The 15,817-nt window shown below is 42.7% G+C and overlaps 2 protein-coding genes across 7 annotated transcripts in view; one reads left to right on the forward strand and one right to left on the reverse strand.

Moving 5' to 3' along the window:
* Positions 1-15,817, forward strand: part of LOC137236825 (alpha-tocopherol transfer protein-like) — a 360,965-nt gene that overhangs the window by 311,029 nt on the left and 34,119 nt on the right. The gene's annotated exons all lie outside the window — the stretch shown is intronic.
* Positions 986-1,521, reverse strand: LOC137238046 (actin-related protein 5-like). The gene is made up of 2 exons (XM_067762603.1): positions 1,479-1,521; positions 986-1,399 (listed from the first exon to the last, which is right to left on the reverse strand). Exons 1-2 carry the CDS (start codon positions 1,485-1,487, stop codon positions 1,031-1,033), a joined length of 378 nt encoding a protein of 125 aa, XP_067618704.1. The 5' UTR covers positions 1,488-1,521; the 3' UTR covers positions 986-1,030.

The raw sequence follows: 15,817 nt of genomic DNA on the forward strand, positions 1-15,817 counted from the left end.
TTGTTTATTTTATCCAAAATACAAAAATTTTCCACCGCTGTTCCCAAACAGAATTGACTCGTTAAACAAACAAATTTGATTATTCTTTTTGTTCCATTTTATGAAAACTTAAAATTTAACCAGCAAAGTTATTCAAAAGTGATGATAAAGAGTGATTTTCAGGGTTTGATGATCGACCCAGGAAAGGGTAGAAATAAATAGCCTATATTCTATAATGTATTAGGACAGCTCCTTCTACACCTCCATAATTCGCTTTGTCAAAAGCTAAAGGCCGTTTCGGTAATTTTATATGACAGCATGACACTCTTAATTCACATCCAAAAATATCGGGAGGGGCGTCAAAAGTCGCGCTTTGAAATCAGAACCGCGAATCCGAAACAGGAAATAAAAAATTTTATATATCTGGAGAGATATTTACTAAAGAAAGTGCAACTATTCAGGTGGTTGTAATGGTTTGTACAGAGGAAAAAAATTTGTGTTCAAAGAGCTTTTGGTGGATCGGCCAGGGTAATTTTTTATAAGCGCGACCGAAGGCCGTCAACGCAAAACATTGTTCTGCGCAAAAATACCATGGATCGCACCCCTGGTTTCGGAGGGATCCGGGGTAATATTCCGGTTTTTCACCAATATCTTTTGAACGACTCAAAATTTTTGTTTTCGGTTTTCTGGTTCGCGAACCTGTCACGAAAAAGCGTATTTTGACAGTCCTCTCGATATTTTTGGAGGTGTATTAAGAGTGTCGTGCTGTCGTATAGAATTACCGACGTTTCGAAGCAATGAACAGATTCTTGAATTTTTACAATATCCTGTAAATAATAATTTTGTATTAATACAAATAGTTTTAAGTATTCTAACCTATGGCCCCCGGAACGTGCTTTTGGTGATACACTTTACTGAAAATATAGTAAGGAGCACTTCAAAGCAAATTACAAACAAATAAATCTTTGATGTACTCACTTGATAGTTTTCGGCTTTGAGTCGAGCTTTGTAGCTTAAAAGATGGATCATACTGACGTAAAATGTTTTCACATTAAAGTAGCTTATCATCATCACTTTTACTGCCGCTTTCGTTATCCTTATTTATTGATTTATACTCATCCCAATCATTGTCGTTTAAGCCAAATGTATCGATACCTTTATCATTGTGGGCCAATAAAGAAATAATACGCATACGTTCTTGAGCCGCTGCAGTATGTCTTTTTGCTATTTCTTGTCGGTGAGCTTTACGTTGTTCTTTACACTGTAAGATTTTGTTAACCACTTTTCTACAGGTATGTCCGTTGGTGGTTTCTTGGAGTTGGTTACTTTTTTCCATTTGTGCTCGATTTGCAGGCAACGAAGCGTATTGTGTTGTTGATTCCATTTGTTGGAGACGTGCACGAAGTGCAACAATTGTTTTCTGGAAAAATATTAGAATATTTGAATATTGTACAACTACAAACATAAATACACATTAAATTCACTTTCCAAACACTTACATCCAACATCGCTAAGTTATTTATACTATTTTGTAGTGCAGATTCAAATTCTTCAATCTCCCTATATTGTTGTTGTTCGTAAAGTTCTCTAACGCTAGACATAAATCGTAATTGATTTTCCAATTATAATTGCTTATTTCTAGCACGTCGGGCATTTATTTCGAGAAGACGCCAAGTCCAAGTTCTGTCTTGTATTTTGATTGTTGGGTATTACGAATGCAAGTTGAATTTTTTTCACATTTTCTGAATAATAATCTATATCAAACCAACGCCTCAGGTCCTCCAAATAAACTCTTATTTACATGATTTATTTGGCAAACTTGAAATTTTCACCGCCGAGACCGATGCTCATTAGAAATGGCGGACTTGCAGAACATTTTTTTCCAAGCAACAATGACGTGTTTCACCATCCGTATGAACATAACAGGTGCGAGAGAGCACGATATATAGTGGGAAAGCTAAAATTGTCAACATGCTATTTCATTTGGAGAATTTTTCATTCCAAATCGTCACCCCTGTCAAAAATTCGTGTGGGTGTGTATGTTTTTGGGTAACACGATTTTTGCAGGGGAGGAATACTGTGCAAAACTATTTGAAGTCTACCGTTTCAGGTTTTAAACGCATTTTTCTCCACCACACATTTGGGATTTATGATTGGAAATTATTTTATTGGAAATAATATTTTATTCCAATTGTGTTTTATGGATGTATTAACTCATTTATTCGTGTTTCTTATTTATTTCAACCAGAACTGAAGTATGTGGAATTGAATTTCATTCATTTGGGGCAAAATTCTCCCAATAAAAATCTTTAGAAACAAACATAATATTTTAAATGAAATATGGCAGCCGGGTTATTTATAACTATTTTGACACCTTCAAACCAATCACAGCCCTGCAAAAACCTCCACGTCATTTGACTGGTAATTTTGCGGTCATTGTGACTTTTTGCAGCGGTTATATTCATAGTCACATTTTCATGGGGCGATGTACTTTTGTGACCGAATTTTTCGTTTCGTTCCTATTAATGTGATCGTGCATTCCGCTCCCACTTATGTTCTGCTCACACACGTCACAATGCTCGCCAAATGGCGGACATTTCTTCGGTCATTTCACTCTACATTTTCAAGTCTTTTGACAATAACTTTTTCTGCGGTTTTACCATTTCTATAACCGCCATATTACTTGAACTTTACCTACCGATTTCCCTACAAGACAGGTACCCGTTACCTAATCGATTACTTAATCGTTACCAATAACTTGGTCACCAATTATCGTCTTAATGACTTTTACATTGCTGTCGGGAAAAAGGTAACGCATGCGCTCTCTCAAAATAGTGTACGTGTGACTCGCTTTCTCGCTCTTACCTATTGTGTTTTCGACATTCCTTCTCGCTCGATGTTATTTACATTTTTAAGTTACTTCATTAGGTATGTTTTCGTTATCGCTAACCAAAACATATGCAACAAAAACAACACGGGTAACTGACCTATCGGTAACCCGTATCGGTTACCTTCTGTCAAATCGCTTTTTCTATGAATGAAACGCGTCCTTTATGTTCAGATAATATTTAATTATAAATTATTCATATATACAATGTTTTTTTACAATTTAAATTATTCCCTTATTACTCTAGTGAACTTTACATATATGAATTTTTATATTTATAAACTATATAAATACATTAACGTCTATTCATAGTCGTTCCCTTTCCGAAACCTTGTTTTGAAGTTCTTATTTTTCCTGCGCTGGTAGTGTTGCTCATCAGTTTGCAGAGTCATATTAGTTTGGTAGGTATAGTAACATCAGACGTAGCGAAATTAAGAAGCATGTCAGGAGTATCACCAGAATCCAAAGAAGCATGGTGGTTCATTTCGTCACCTCCGTTTTCTTCCGTATCCGGATTCGTTCCATACTAGTCATTATAAATAGCTTGTAGATGTCACATAGGTGTAACCATACCCTCAAGATCTTTCCGTTCAAATCTTGTGGTGTACAATGAGCAAACTTTTCATAAACAAGTACACGTAAATTTGTATTTGTTCTAAATTGTTCACCACATTCTAAACAAAGAAAAGATGTTCTTTCATCCACTCATTTCTCATGTTCCTGTGTTAAGTGTTTGCGTAAATACCATTGTGATTACAATATGGACAAACAGTCAATTCTAAACTTTTCGTTGTTACATCAATTGTTTCAGCGTGTTGTACACGTAAATGAAAATTCATACTTGAATGTATTTTCGTCTTCCAATCGCATAATTTACATTTTAAATAATAACTATTAGGCATATGAGAAATCTCATTGTCCAATAATTTTTTGAAGCTTGGTGTAGCTGCTTGAATATCACAAAATTTACATTTTGCACCACGTTAGTTATATTTAAATTGTAAATGTTCTGGTTTCTCTACACGATGCATAAAGTTTAGATGCTTTTCCAACAATGTTCTGAATTTAATTGAAATACATACATTGGGCATTGTCTCATGAAAAATTTTCCATAAATATACTGAGCCTCTTTATGTAGGCTCTTTTCTTAACATCTAATTGTGGTCGTACCGGATATGACAGTTTTGCTTCAGGTTATAATCCACACACATACTATTTTCATATTCTGTTTCATAATTTTCATCATTTTCAACATTGTACTTTGCATCAACATCATTATCATCATCGTCATTTTTTGATAACTCTGTTTTAAGCTTCATATTTATCAAAGGTTCATCTTCCTTAGTATTAGAATTAGAAACATTGTCATCTTCGGTTAAGTTTTTATCAAGTTTAGCTTTTTTCCTAGGATTAAATTCTTTACTATCCGTACTAGAATTAATACCATCATCTACATTTTTCGTGGTCTGCTTGAGTTTTTAAATTTGCCAATGGTTCGCCTTTATCAGTATTAGAATCAGAATGGCCTTGGCCATCTTCACCGTGTTGCAAAGTAGGCGACATATGTTGGTGTTGATGTTTGCGCATATTGCGGATATGTTGGTGGTTCACTAGTCATTAATTGTTTAGAAGTTTCAACTTGTTGCGATTGTTGTTGCTGGCTGATGATGTGGTGTTAACGTTTGTTGTACAATTTATTCGGGTGAGTTCACATATTGTTGGTGTTGTTATGGTGCTGGAAAACCTTCCGATATTGAAAGTCCTTGATTAGTGTAATCCCCACGTAATGAACTACTCCTGTGACCGCGTCCGCGGTAACTATTACATCTGAAGGCGCTTAAGTTACAGGCATAGCTGACATCGCTTATATAACAGGTTGACTCTATAGGCGATTTAGCCGCTACTACTTCGTATGCGCATTTCTCTGTGCTCCCTTTCGGCATGCATCAATTTCGTTATTACTATAAAGGCCATCTTGCTCACAGCAATCCAACAATCTATTTGTCCGCAAATTCGTGGAACTAAATTCCTAATGGAAGGTTCCTCTCCAAAAACTCTGTTTACAGACAGTCTTTCGCCGTGAAAACGAGGGCGCTTTCCAATTCGGATGGACAGCTTGGACAGAAAGGATGCTCCTATACCCCACGCTTATGTAGATATTCCTTGCAGCCACCGTGCCCGCTCAATATCTGTGTGAGATGGTAATTTAGTTGGCCTTGTTTTTGCTTGTACCATTACGTTATATTCCGGACTAGCATGAAGGTCCAGCGCTCTTTTCTCGAATCTTCCCACCGTTCTTGCCACCTAACTATTGTTCGTGACCTTGCGCTTTTCTTAGCATCTTCAGATGGTCGGCTGAATCCAATGCCATACAGATCGGCCATTTCACCTGAGAGTAGATCTACTGGGATTTTCCTGGATAAAACTGGATCGCGTCGTGGGAACAGCACATGCTATTCGTATAGCAGTAATGCGGTAGGCTGCTAGTATAACTTTTTGGTGGACCATTTTAGATCTGTGCCATACTGGTGCTGCATATAATATTATAGAGCTGGTTTCGTTGGATAATAGCTGACGGGTAGCTTCGCTTGGGCCGCCGATGTTGAGCATTATTCGCGTTAGGGTTCCACTAACTCTAGAAACTTTCTCACCCATCGCCCTGAAGTGCTCCCTAAAAGTTAGTTTTGAGTCAATGATTACTCCCTAGATATTTCAAGGAGGGCTTTGAATTTATTTGATAATCTCCTATGGTTAGGACCAACTCATCCACAGTCCGCTTTGAGCTCATCAGAACCACGTCTTATTGCTAGCCATCTCCAGCCCCGTGTTCGTCAACCATTCCTTTATTCTTCCCACGGCGTCATTACATAATGCTTGGAGCAGATCAAGTTTCTTGGCCACTGCTACTACGACAATATCATCTGCATAGCCGACAATTTCCGTGCCTCCGGGAAGGTCGATTTGTAGCACCCCGCCATACATCGCATTCCAAAGAGTTGGACCTAGAACAGATCCCTGAGGGACACCGCCCGTGGTGTTGTGCTTTCTTAGTCCTTCATCTGTATCAAAAGGGACTACTTTGTCGCTTAGATAGCTACAAATTATTCGGAGCAGGTACGGAACTTGTCTTGGGACACCCAAAGTGCACTCACGCTTCTCATGGCTCCAGCGGGTTAGCGGCTTCCAAGAACTTAAGCCACTTGCTGCTTCTAGATCCGACAGCTGTCAGCTGGAGTCTTAGCCCGGCAAGCGCAGGGCACGAGCACAGAACGTAATCGATCGTTTCCTCCTCCAACCCACACTTCCTACATCTGCTATCACTGAACAAGCCCAATTTAAAGGCATGTGACGCCAGAAAGCAGTGTCCAGTAAGAATACCCGTCATGAGTCTAGTCTACAGTTTAATGATAATGAAAATATAAGAATCAGTGTTTATGAATAACATATTTTAATTAATCTCTTACAACAACCTGATCGGTGGCTACATCGCCATGTAGGTAGTGTGGTGTTCCACCTTGTATAAACGTAGGTACTGTATGTGCTCAACCGTACAAATTGACATTAGCAGTAACATTATTTACATAGACATAGCATAGTATTTGTGCAGGCCTTAATATAGCATACATTGGTTCAGTTCGGTGTGCACCAGCCACTGGTACAAACACTTTTGAATGCATAGCTTTCATATAGGATGGATGTCCAGCAGTGCTCCGGTTGTGCCAATATGTAATGGGCTGCTCCGTCTCTTTGTACGGCTGTATAGGTATAGGCGGGTGCAATGTATTACTAGTCTGCTCAAGATCGTATGGTACATATATGGCTCGAAGACGCCAGAGGGGATTGGAGCCAGAGTTTTCGGACCCAGAACCAAAATATCAGTAACTCTAAAAGCACATCCGAGCATTTTCGAGCGGAAGTATTCGCCATAAGTTAGTGCGCTAAGCTGAACCTTCAGCGCTGATACCCCAATGAAACAATTGCCATACTCAGTCAGGCAGACCCCAATCGGGGTCCTTCTCCTGACCCCAGTACTGAGAAATGGGTTTGCTGCGTTTGTCGGAAAAGAATCTTTTTAGGACGGTCATATATATAAGGGCCTGAAATATTTCAATGAACTTCCTAATCACATAAAAAGTAGTAATAACTTCAATATTTAAAAAAAAGTTTATTGGAGCATTGTATAACCCTCCCAATAAGATAAAGTTTTTTTCTTTTATTTTTTTACATGATATACCGATACTGGAGCGCGAAAAGGGAATGGTAATATTGGTAGCAGCAAAATACAATGCATCCGGCCCTAAGGAAAAGAAAATCGGTGGCCACCTGTAACTCCAGACAGTTCCAACAACTAATTTCGCTGGAATTTGGTATTTCCAGCTGGTATTTACTGTTGCTGATCGGAATCACTCGCATTCCGACAGCATTAATATAACAATAAAATTATATAATGTGTAACAAAAATAACGAAAATAAGGCCAAATAAAATTTGCAGCAGGGGGGATTGGAAACACGTCCTTTTCAACCTCCCATTATATGTTGAGCTGGGCTAATCGGAATCTTCATGCATTCCGACAGCGTCTTTAATAAACAAAGTTGAGGGGTTATTTTCAATTTCCAACATCCAAAGACATGTTTAGCTGCATTGATCGGAGACTAATACATTCCGACAGCTTAAAATACACATATAATTGAAAAATATAAGTTCCAAATTTTGTTGCCTTAAGCTGGGAGCACTGGAGGATTGGAAACGTCGTAATGAGTGGCTCCCAGACTCGTCCCTTTGTCACGCTAGTAAATATGCTGATCGGAATCACATGGCATTCCAACAGCATATTCAATAGAAATAAGTGATTATAACAATGAATTGTACTTAGTAGTTTAAGTTTTAGGCCTAAACAGCCGTAATAATAAATAAATTAAAAAAATAAATACTCTTGTCAGTGTTTCACGTGCAAGGGATGGTTGCATCGGACAGGTTGCTCTGGGCTAGATTCCAAAATCCGGCGTCCTCGTAACTTTTATAAATCTTTTGTGGCTCTTGTTGTTCACGGCCTCATTACATTATGAGGAAATACGGCACCTGAGAACACAGCCGTATGAAGCTAAAAAACACAAGCATGTCTTCAGTGAACTCCACAAACAGGCGTCGGACCTCTATGCAGGTGATTCCTGTACTCAAAGAACAAAACTAGCAGAGGAGGAACGCACTCTCCCTAGGGAAACGAGAGTAGTCACTCTAGCTCAACTTCGAGCTGGATAACGTAACAGGTTAAACTCTTACCTATCCAGAATCAACCCCGACATACAAAACATTGTCCTGCTTGTAATGTGTCCCCACATGTCACCAACCATCTCTTTAACTGTATTGTGGAACCAACGCCTCTAACACTCCTCTCATTATGGTCCACCCCTGTTGAAACAGAAAGTTTCTTTGGACTCCCGTTAGAGGACATTGATGACAATTTGTGATCGGTCGCACCTATTGGATGGGGCGAAGCACTGCTTCTACAACAACAGCAGGCGGACAACACGGAAAGAGAGGTAGCAACTGCATGACCCATCGATCCCGATCCGTTCCTGCCAGTTGGCCCACAGGGGCATTTATTAGCAGATGGGAGGGAAAAGAGAGAACACTGGCGCAATATGCCAGGCCTGAGTCAATCTAAGTTACTGTTAGGGGGTTACTGCACAACTCGAATTAGGGCATTAATAGACCTCTCAAAAAGATAACCTAAGAACCCTAACGGCTATTCTTACAAGACACTGTAGACTGAACAGTCACATGCAAAAGCTGGGTATAATATCGAACAACACATACCGATTTTGTGATGGATCAGCAGACGGTGGACCATATCCTTCTATATTGCGGCGCAATTTCAAGACGTAGGGCTAAGTTTATGGGCTCACCATGGCCAGAGCATTCCCACATTTAATCACTCAAGCAAAGAACACTGCTGGAGTTCATCAAGGAAGTCGGCTAGGATGAGGTGCTGTGAAGGAGATGTGCGAGTCACTGTGCAATCCTCAATAAATTATCTATCTATCTACGTTCCGGTAACAAGCACGCCCCACCATCGCGGGAACCCTGCGATGCAGGGAAAATGACAAAAATCTTGCAAATCTACTGATAATAATTAATTAATGCCTCCCCTTCTATGCAGTTCTGTGCATACATACATATGTATTTTTCTCTCCAAACGCTAATTAAAAAAATTAATTGGTTTTCTCATGAACTTCGAACTCTGTCGTATTTGCATTCTTCAGTTGATTATCAACAAAAGCATGACAAATTATTTAATATGGTAGCCAATTTACTTACCCTTTCTGGTGCGATGATTCCTGGACAATCGGGCCTGACTAGACGCGATTTTTTTTGCCTTAAGAGAGCGTGCTTAACGCGAACCATATCATGTTATGGCACACCTTTGGTGATGCAAAAAATCAAAGCCATTTCTGCTTCTAATGCTTCTGGGATAGCAGCAGCAGCTCCCGGTGGCGCCACATAAATAACAGTTACGTGCCGATCAGTTGCCTTTTTTGCTCCGGCTACCTATTCAATTTTAATTCACATTACATTATCTACTAATGCAATTTTTAATCACTACAAATCAATATAAATTACCAAAGCAAATACTGGCAAACCAAGATGCGTAGTTCCACCCTTTTTTAGGGAAATACATCCAACCAGTTTGGTACCGTATTCCAAAGCATGTTGCTTGTAAAGTACCTTGTATCCTTGGCAAATGACACGTGAATCTGCATTTAGTTGTAGATTTCCTCTGATTTTGGCATATTCTGAGCTCAATCGCAACCCGGCGGAGATGCTATCTATTAGAGTAATATAACATTTTTTTTATTATTTAAAAATGCACATACGTATGAATGAAAATCAGAAGGTAAATAATGTTGTTGTTGTTGTAGCGATAAGGACACTCCCCGTTATCGACTTTGTTTGTCCTTTGCCGGATGCAGATCGGGTACGTTCCGGGAACCATTAAGGTACTAGCCCGACCATATCGGGAGCGATTTAGTTGACATGAAACCTTGTAGGCCATCCCGTCGATTCTATACATCTTAATATGGTAACGAATTAAAAGACGGTGCACCACCTAATTTTTATCAAAAATTATCAAACGTGGAATCAAAAGGCGCGCCTCGATCTCCGTTTTTATTATTATTTGATATTTTTAAATTAGGTGGTGTACCGTCTTGTAAAACGTTACGCTTAATATTATTTTGGGCGAAGGCCGCCAACGCAAAAAGATGGTCTCTGCAGCAAAATTTTTAATTTCCGTCACATGTCACAACTAAAATTAACTTAATGTTATTTTGGGCGAAGGCCGCCAACGCAAAAAGGTGTTCTCTGCAACAACATTTTTAATTTCCGTCACATGTCACAACTAAGAGCACAAGATATTTTTCGTTGTAAACAAATATATTTTTTTTGCGTTTCAATGTTTTCCGGAATAATTAATGAACTGTCATTTCGATGATAGCATGAAACGTCGATGTGTTAGTGGAGATCGAAAAAAGCTTTGAATGTGTGAGTGAACTGGTTACCTCCGTCTTGTAGGGTTACTTTACATGGGCAGACACACGAATAAAATAACAACTAAAAAAATTTTATTTCCAATATTTATTTATAATTATTTATACATATTTATATACAAACATTTATTTAAAGTATTATATGTACTATTTATTTAGAGTATTATATTACTTGAATAAATTTCTATACATTAGATTTAGTAATTTTTTTCCAAATAAATAATATTATATATGAGGCGCCTAGATGCAAAACCAGATCTTTCAAATTTTTAAATTAATATTTAAATTGCGGCAATACTGCACCGCCTAACTAACATTTAAATAAAATACTTACAAAAATCAGATTTTAAAAACGTTTATAGAAAATTTTTAAAATTTCAGCTTTTTTGTGCTTTTCTAAGTTTCACTTATGATGAATAAATCTGGTTTTGCATCTTGGAGCCTCATATGTACATGAAATTGCAACTTAAATTAATACGTTTAATATAAGAAAGAAGTAATTTAATAATTACATAAAAAATATATTAAGTGCTTTGAGCTATATTGCTGCAGCAGCTAACTTTATATTTGGACAATTCAGAAGTGTGTTATATTCATGTAAAATTTGAATATTTGAATCAATTTAAATCTACAACTTAAAGCTTTGTAGAATATTAGATTTCAAATATATACACTCTTTTTTCAGATCAAGAATACTCAAAAGTTTCGTGGAATCCGATTGCTGTCGTAATTGAATTTGAAAGAAATATTCCTCCATAAACTTAAAAATGAACTAGTAATTAAGTCAGACTTATTATTGTTCTAAATCTAATCATTCAAGCAATAATTCTGCAACCCTTAGCAGGAATATTGATTGGTTTCAAATCTAATTCCGACAGCAATCGGAATCCGACATACCTTATTATATATGTACATGAAAGTGCAACTTAAATCCGATCCGTGGGCTGAGGGGAAGTGCACCTTGCGGCACGACGGTAGCCCCTTTAGCTGCTGGGCGGTCTACGGGCGGAGGGGAAAGGGCCGGATGGTCATAAGGCGGCGAACCCCCTCTCTTAGCTGAGACACGGGCGAGAAAAGCATAAAGGCGGCGACCCGTTGTCCCCGCAAGCAAAGGGTGACCCGTTCCCTGACGGCGCCCCTTTCCACACCGGTGGTGTGGTTGGCTCACTCGCCGTTCAGTGTTGACTCGCTAGCTGGACACCACCGCCTCCATGCCTTCACGATGGCAGGGCTGGACGTGCAGTTGTGCCAGCCGAAACATTGTAGGTCAACCCGTGGGTTGAGGGGGAGTGCACCTTAGCGGCACATCGGTAGCCCCTCTAGCCGACGAATCGCTCTACTGCCGGAGCCAGGACTGAGGGGAAGGGGTCTGTTGGCCGAACGGCGGCGATCCCCCCCCCCCCCCCCCTTACTTAGCTTGGACACGGGCGAGAACCGTTGACCCCGCAAGCAAAGGGTGACCAGTGCCGTGGCGGCACTCCCCTTTTCCTGTGGGAGTGGGATTGGCTCGTTTGCTGGACATCGCCCATCCCGTGTTCGCACACTAAAGTAAGGTGCCGGAGAGCGGTGCACCTGCTCTGTCCTTGCCGGTTCGCAGGCTGCGAGGAGAAACTGGGCACCACACTACGCAGCTGTAGAACCGGGTCGGCTGGAGCCTTATCTGAGCGGAAGGGGTGAGGTACACATAAGGCGGCGAACCCTCCCCCCCCCCCCCCCCCCTCCCCTTACTTAGCTGGGAAACGGACGAAAAAACCATAAAGGCGACGACCCGTTCCACTTACCTAGTCAGGAGGAGTGACTGGGCTGCTTAATAAAGCAACCACTTCCTCTGACTAACCTGCGAGGAATGAAGTGCCAACAGCAAATTCCTTTTTTTTTTTACTGCTTCTGTTATGATGCGAGTGAGAAATGAACCGCTAATTGGGCACTTCAGTGAATTGCATATATATATTGTTGTCGCCAACTGACATTCGAATGCATGGGTATGTAACTGCTGCTGTTGGCTGCCTGTTATGTACTGTCTATATATACTCTGGGGCGTAGGCGAAAAAGGATTACAGTGGGGGCCTCAGGCGCAGGTGGAAAATGGTAACAGTGGGGTCGTACTATTGTAAGCTACGTTAAAGTCCCCTTCCCACTTTGGTTGACGGAAAGCTGCTGTGAGGAAAAGGAGTATCACGCCATGCCTGGCCATTTAGTGGGAGGGTGATTCCCCTTTCCCGTAGAAATTCCATTCCTAAGATCATTCGTTTTGCCAGGTTCGAGATGACGGACATCATTGTGTTAGTCGTTCGTCCTAGGTACGAAATCCTTGCTGGGTAGGAATTCGAACTGTATACACACGTCTGGTCTGCCAATTAGACGTAACTTGATATTGCTCCTCTCCAGGTGATTTCGTATTGACTCATCGACGTATGAAAGGGTGGCGCCAGTGTCCACTAGCGCGCGCACGCTCATGCCCTCGACGGTTATCGGAATGAAGAAACGGTCATCTACTTGCATTTCGGCAGCGGGCTCGCAGGCTGGTGGTTCCATTGGCTTCTGTAGCTGAGCAATAACGGCTTCCTCTCACATAGATTGGCGGCATCCTGGATGTGTTGTTGTCGGTGGATTGCTTGGTCGGGGGGCATGGGCAGTCCCTGAAGAGGATGTTGTTTTGTCCACACCTGGAGCAGAACATTCTCCAGCGGCCCCTGTATTAGGAGCGGCGGTGTCCGCATTCCTTGCAGCGCCAGCAGCACTCTTTGCTATCGTACTCCGTTTGAAGATGATACAGACTGTGGACCACCACTTTGCCCTGTTTCGCTTCCTCGCTTTTTAGCAGCTCATACTCCTCCCTTATTTCCAGGAGCTCGTCGATCGTCCTAAACTCGCTGCGTTTAACGAAGAGGCGGTACTCAAAGCGCAGGCTATCGTAGATCCGTTCGAGGTGGTTTTCCTTACACATTGTCGGGAGCTGGAGGATCAGCGTTTCTAATACGAGGATTTAGTCTTTGGCTTTTTCACGGCCGTGTTGCTTGCGTTGTCGGATGGCCTCTTCCAAATGTCGAAGATGACGCTTAGGCAGGAAAAAATTTTGCACTTCTGTTCGAAAATCGCTCCATTGGTTGATTTGTTGTTTACGGATGCGGTACCATTGGAGTGCTGTGTCAAGTAGAAGTTCCGGCAGCGTTTGGAGGAGCCGGCCGACGGGGATGCGGTAACATTCGGCAAGCTCCTCTATCCTCTCCAGAAATTCGTGCAGCGACTCTTCTCCCGAAAAATGCAAATCCCAGCGGCGAACGGTATCCATTAGCTCAACGTCGCTCATTTCGTCTCGTTTCGGTGGTGCGCGTTCTCTCTCTCGCGCGTGCGGTTGGGGACTATGAATCTGGATCGAAGGGATTTGTTTTGTTGTTGGCTGGGATAGCGTAGCGGATTTCCCCTCTTCTTCATTCACTTCTCTCTCCAGCTCCTTCAGCAGATCTTCGCTTGATTTTCTTGTGCGTTTGGCACGCACATATGCTCTCAGTGTGCGACGCAGTTCGGCTACGGTTTGGCCTTCCACGTTGATTCGGTGCTCCCTGCACTCCTCGATCAGCCTCTCCCTCTTCGGTAGGTAGATCCAGTTGAGCGAGTCGGTGTTCAGCGTTGTACCTTCGGGGCCGGTGTGTTTGTTGTTTCTGGTGGTGTGTTCGTCGAACCCGCCCCGGCAGTGTTGGTGGTTTTTGTATTTAGTTTTCACGTTCATCTGCGCGGGAGGGTCCCTGCTCGGGCGCCATTTATGAGGTGGGGTTTTGTCGAAGGCTGAGGTGGCACTCAATCCAGGGTCAAGTAAAGGTCCCACAAACCCACACTTAATAAGAACCCAGTAGTTATGTGTTAATGACGAATACACACACACGGCTTGAAGGGTAGTGAGGGCAGCAGCTTTCCGTACAAAGATGGCAGGGGGAGGAGGCGAGCGGCGGCTAAAGGTCGTTGTAATAGCGGATGGGTCGGTACGGCGGTTGAACGGCGGTGCAGTAGCGGGCGGGTTGGTATGATGGTCCGGAGGCAGCGGCGGGAACAACACGGCGGCCGGACGGCGACAGTATTAGCGGACGGTTTGGTGCAGTGGTATTGATGCAGTGCGGGAGTAGCACGGCGGCTGGACGGCGGAGAGTATTAGCGGACAGATTGGTACAGCAGTATATACGCAGTGGCGGGATTAGCACGGCGGCTGGACGGCGGACAGTATTAGCAGACAGATGGATGTAGCAGTATGGACGTAGTGACGGCACCAGCGAACTGGCTGGACGGTGGTAAGGTAGCGGCGGCTAACGGTTGTCGTAGCAGCGGCGCAACGGCGGTAGGATAGCGGGCGGCCAACGGTCGTCGTAGCAGCAACGTTCTACCTGTCTAAGTGGTGGCGGCAGGGGACCTGTGAGGAATGAATTAGAATTAGGGTTAGTGCCGGTCCGCTAGCTGAACACCACCGCCTCCATGCCCGCACGATGGCAGGGCTGGACGCGGAGTTGCACCAGCCGGAACTACGTAGGCCGATCCGTGGGCTGAGGGGAAGTGCACCTTGCGGCACGGCAGTAGCCCCTTTAGCTGCTGGACCGGTCTATGGTAGCAGCCCGGCGGTGGGGAAAAGGGCCGGATGGTCATAAGGCGGCGAACACTCCTCTCTTAGCTGGGACATGGGCGAGAAAACCATAAAGGCGTCGACCCGTTGTCCTCGCAAGCAAAGGGTGACCCGTTCCCTGACGGCGCCCCTTTCTACTCCGGTGGTGTTGGCTCACTCGCTGTTCAGTGCTGACTCGCTAGCTGGACACCACCGCCTCCATGCCTGAACGATGGCAGGGCTGGACGCGGAGTTGTGCCAGCCGGAACTTTGTAGGTCGACCCGTGGGCTGAGGGGGAGTGCACCTTAGCGGCACAGCGGTGGCCCCTTTGAATCGCTCTACTGCCGGAGCCAGGACTGAGGGGAAGGGGTCTGTTGGCCGAACGGCGGCGAGGCCCCCTTAATTAGCTTGGACACGTGCGAGAGGACCCGTTGTCCCCGCAAGCAAAGAGTGACCCGTGCTAAGGCAGCACCCCTTCCACTTAGCTAGTCAGGAGGATTGACTGGGCTACTTAATAAAGCAACCACTTCCTCTGACTGACCTGCGAGCACTGATGACCTGATACGAAACATTCATTCTCTCTCAATTCGTTTCCAGGAATGGGGCTTGAAATCAGCTGTCAGTTCATTCAATTGTAAACAGAAGTTCATTCGTTTCCAAGAATGGGTCCTGAAATCAGATGGCTATAGAGTTGCCTAAAATACGCAAAAAAAACTCCAAGAAATCCGTTCGGTTTCATTATTTTCAAATAAATCAGCAAGTAAGCTGATAATAGCTTAATCAAATTTATAAAAAAGGCAAAGTTTTGTAGAAA

This window comes from Eurosta solidaginis, chromosome 1, assembly GCF_040869045.1.
Source record: "Eurosta solidaginis isolate ZX-2024a chromosome 1, ASM4086904v1, whole genome shotgun sequence".
Lineage (NCBI taxonomy): Eukaryota > Metazoa > Arthropoda > Insecta > Diptera > Tephritidae > Eurosta > Eurosta solidaginis.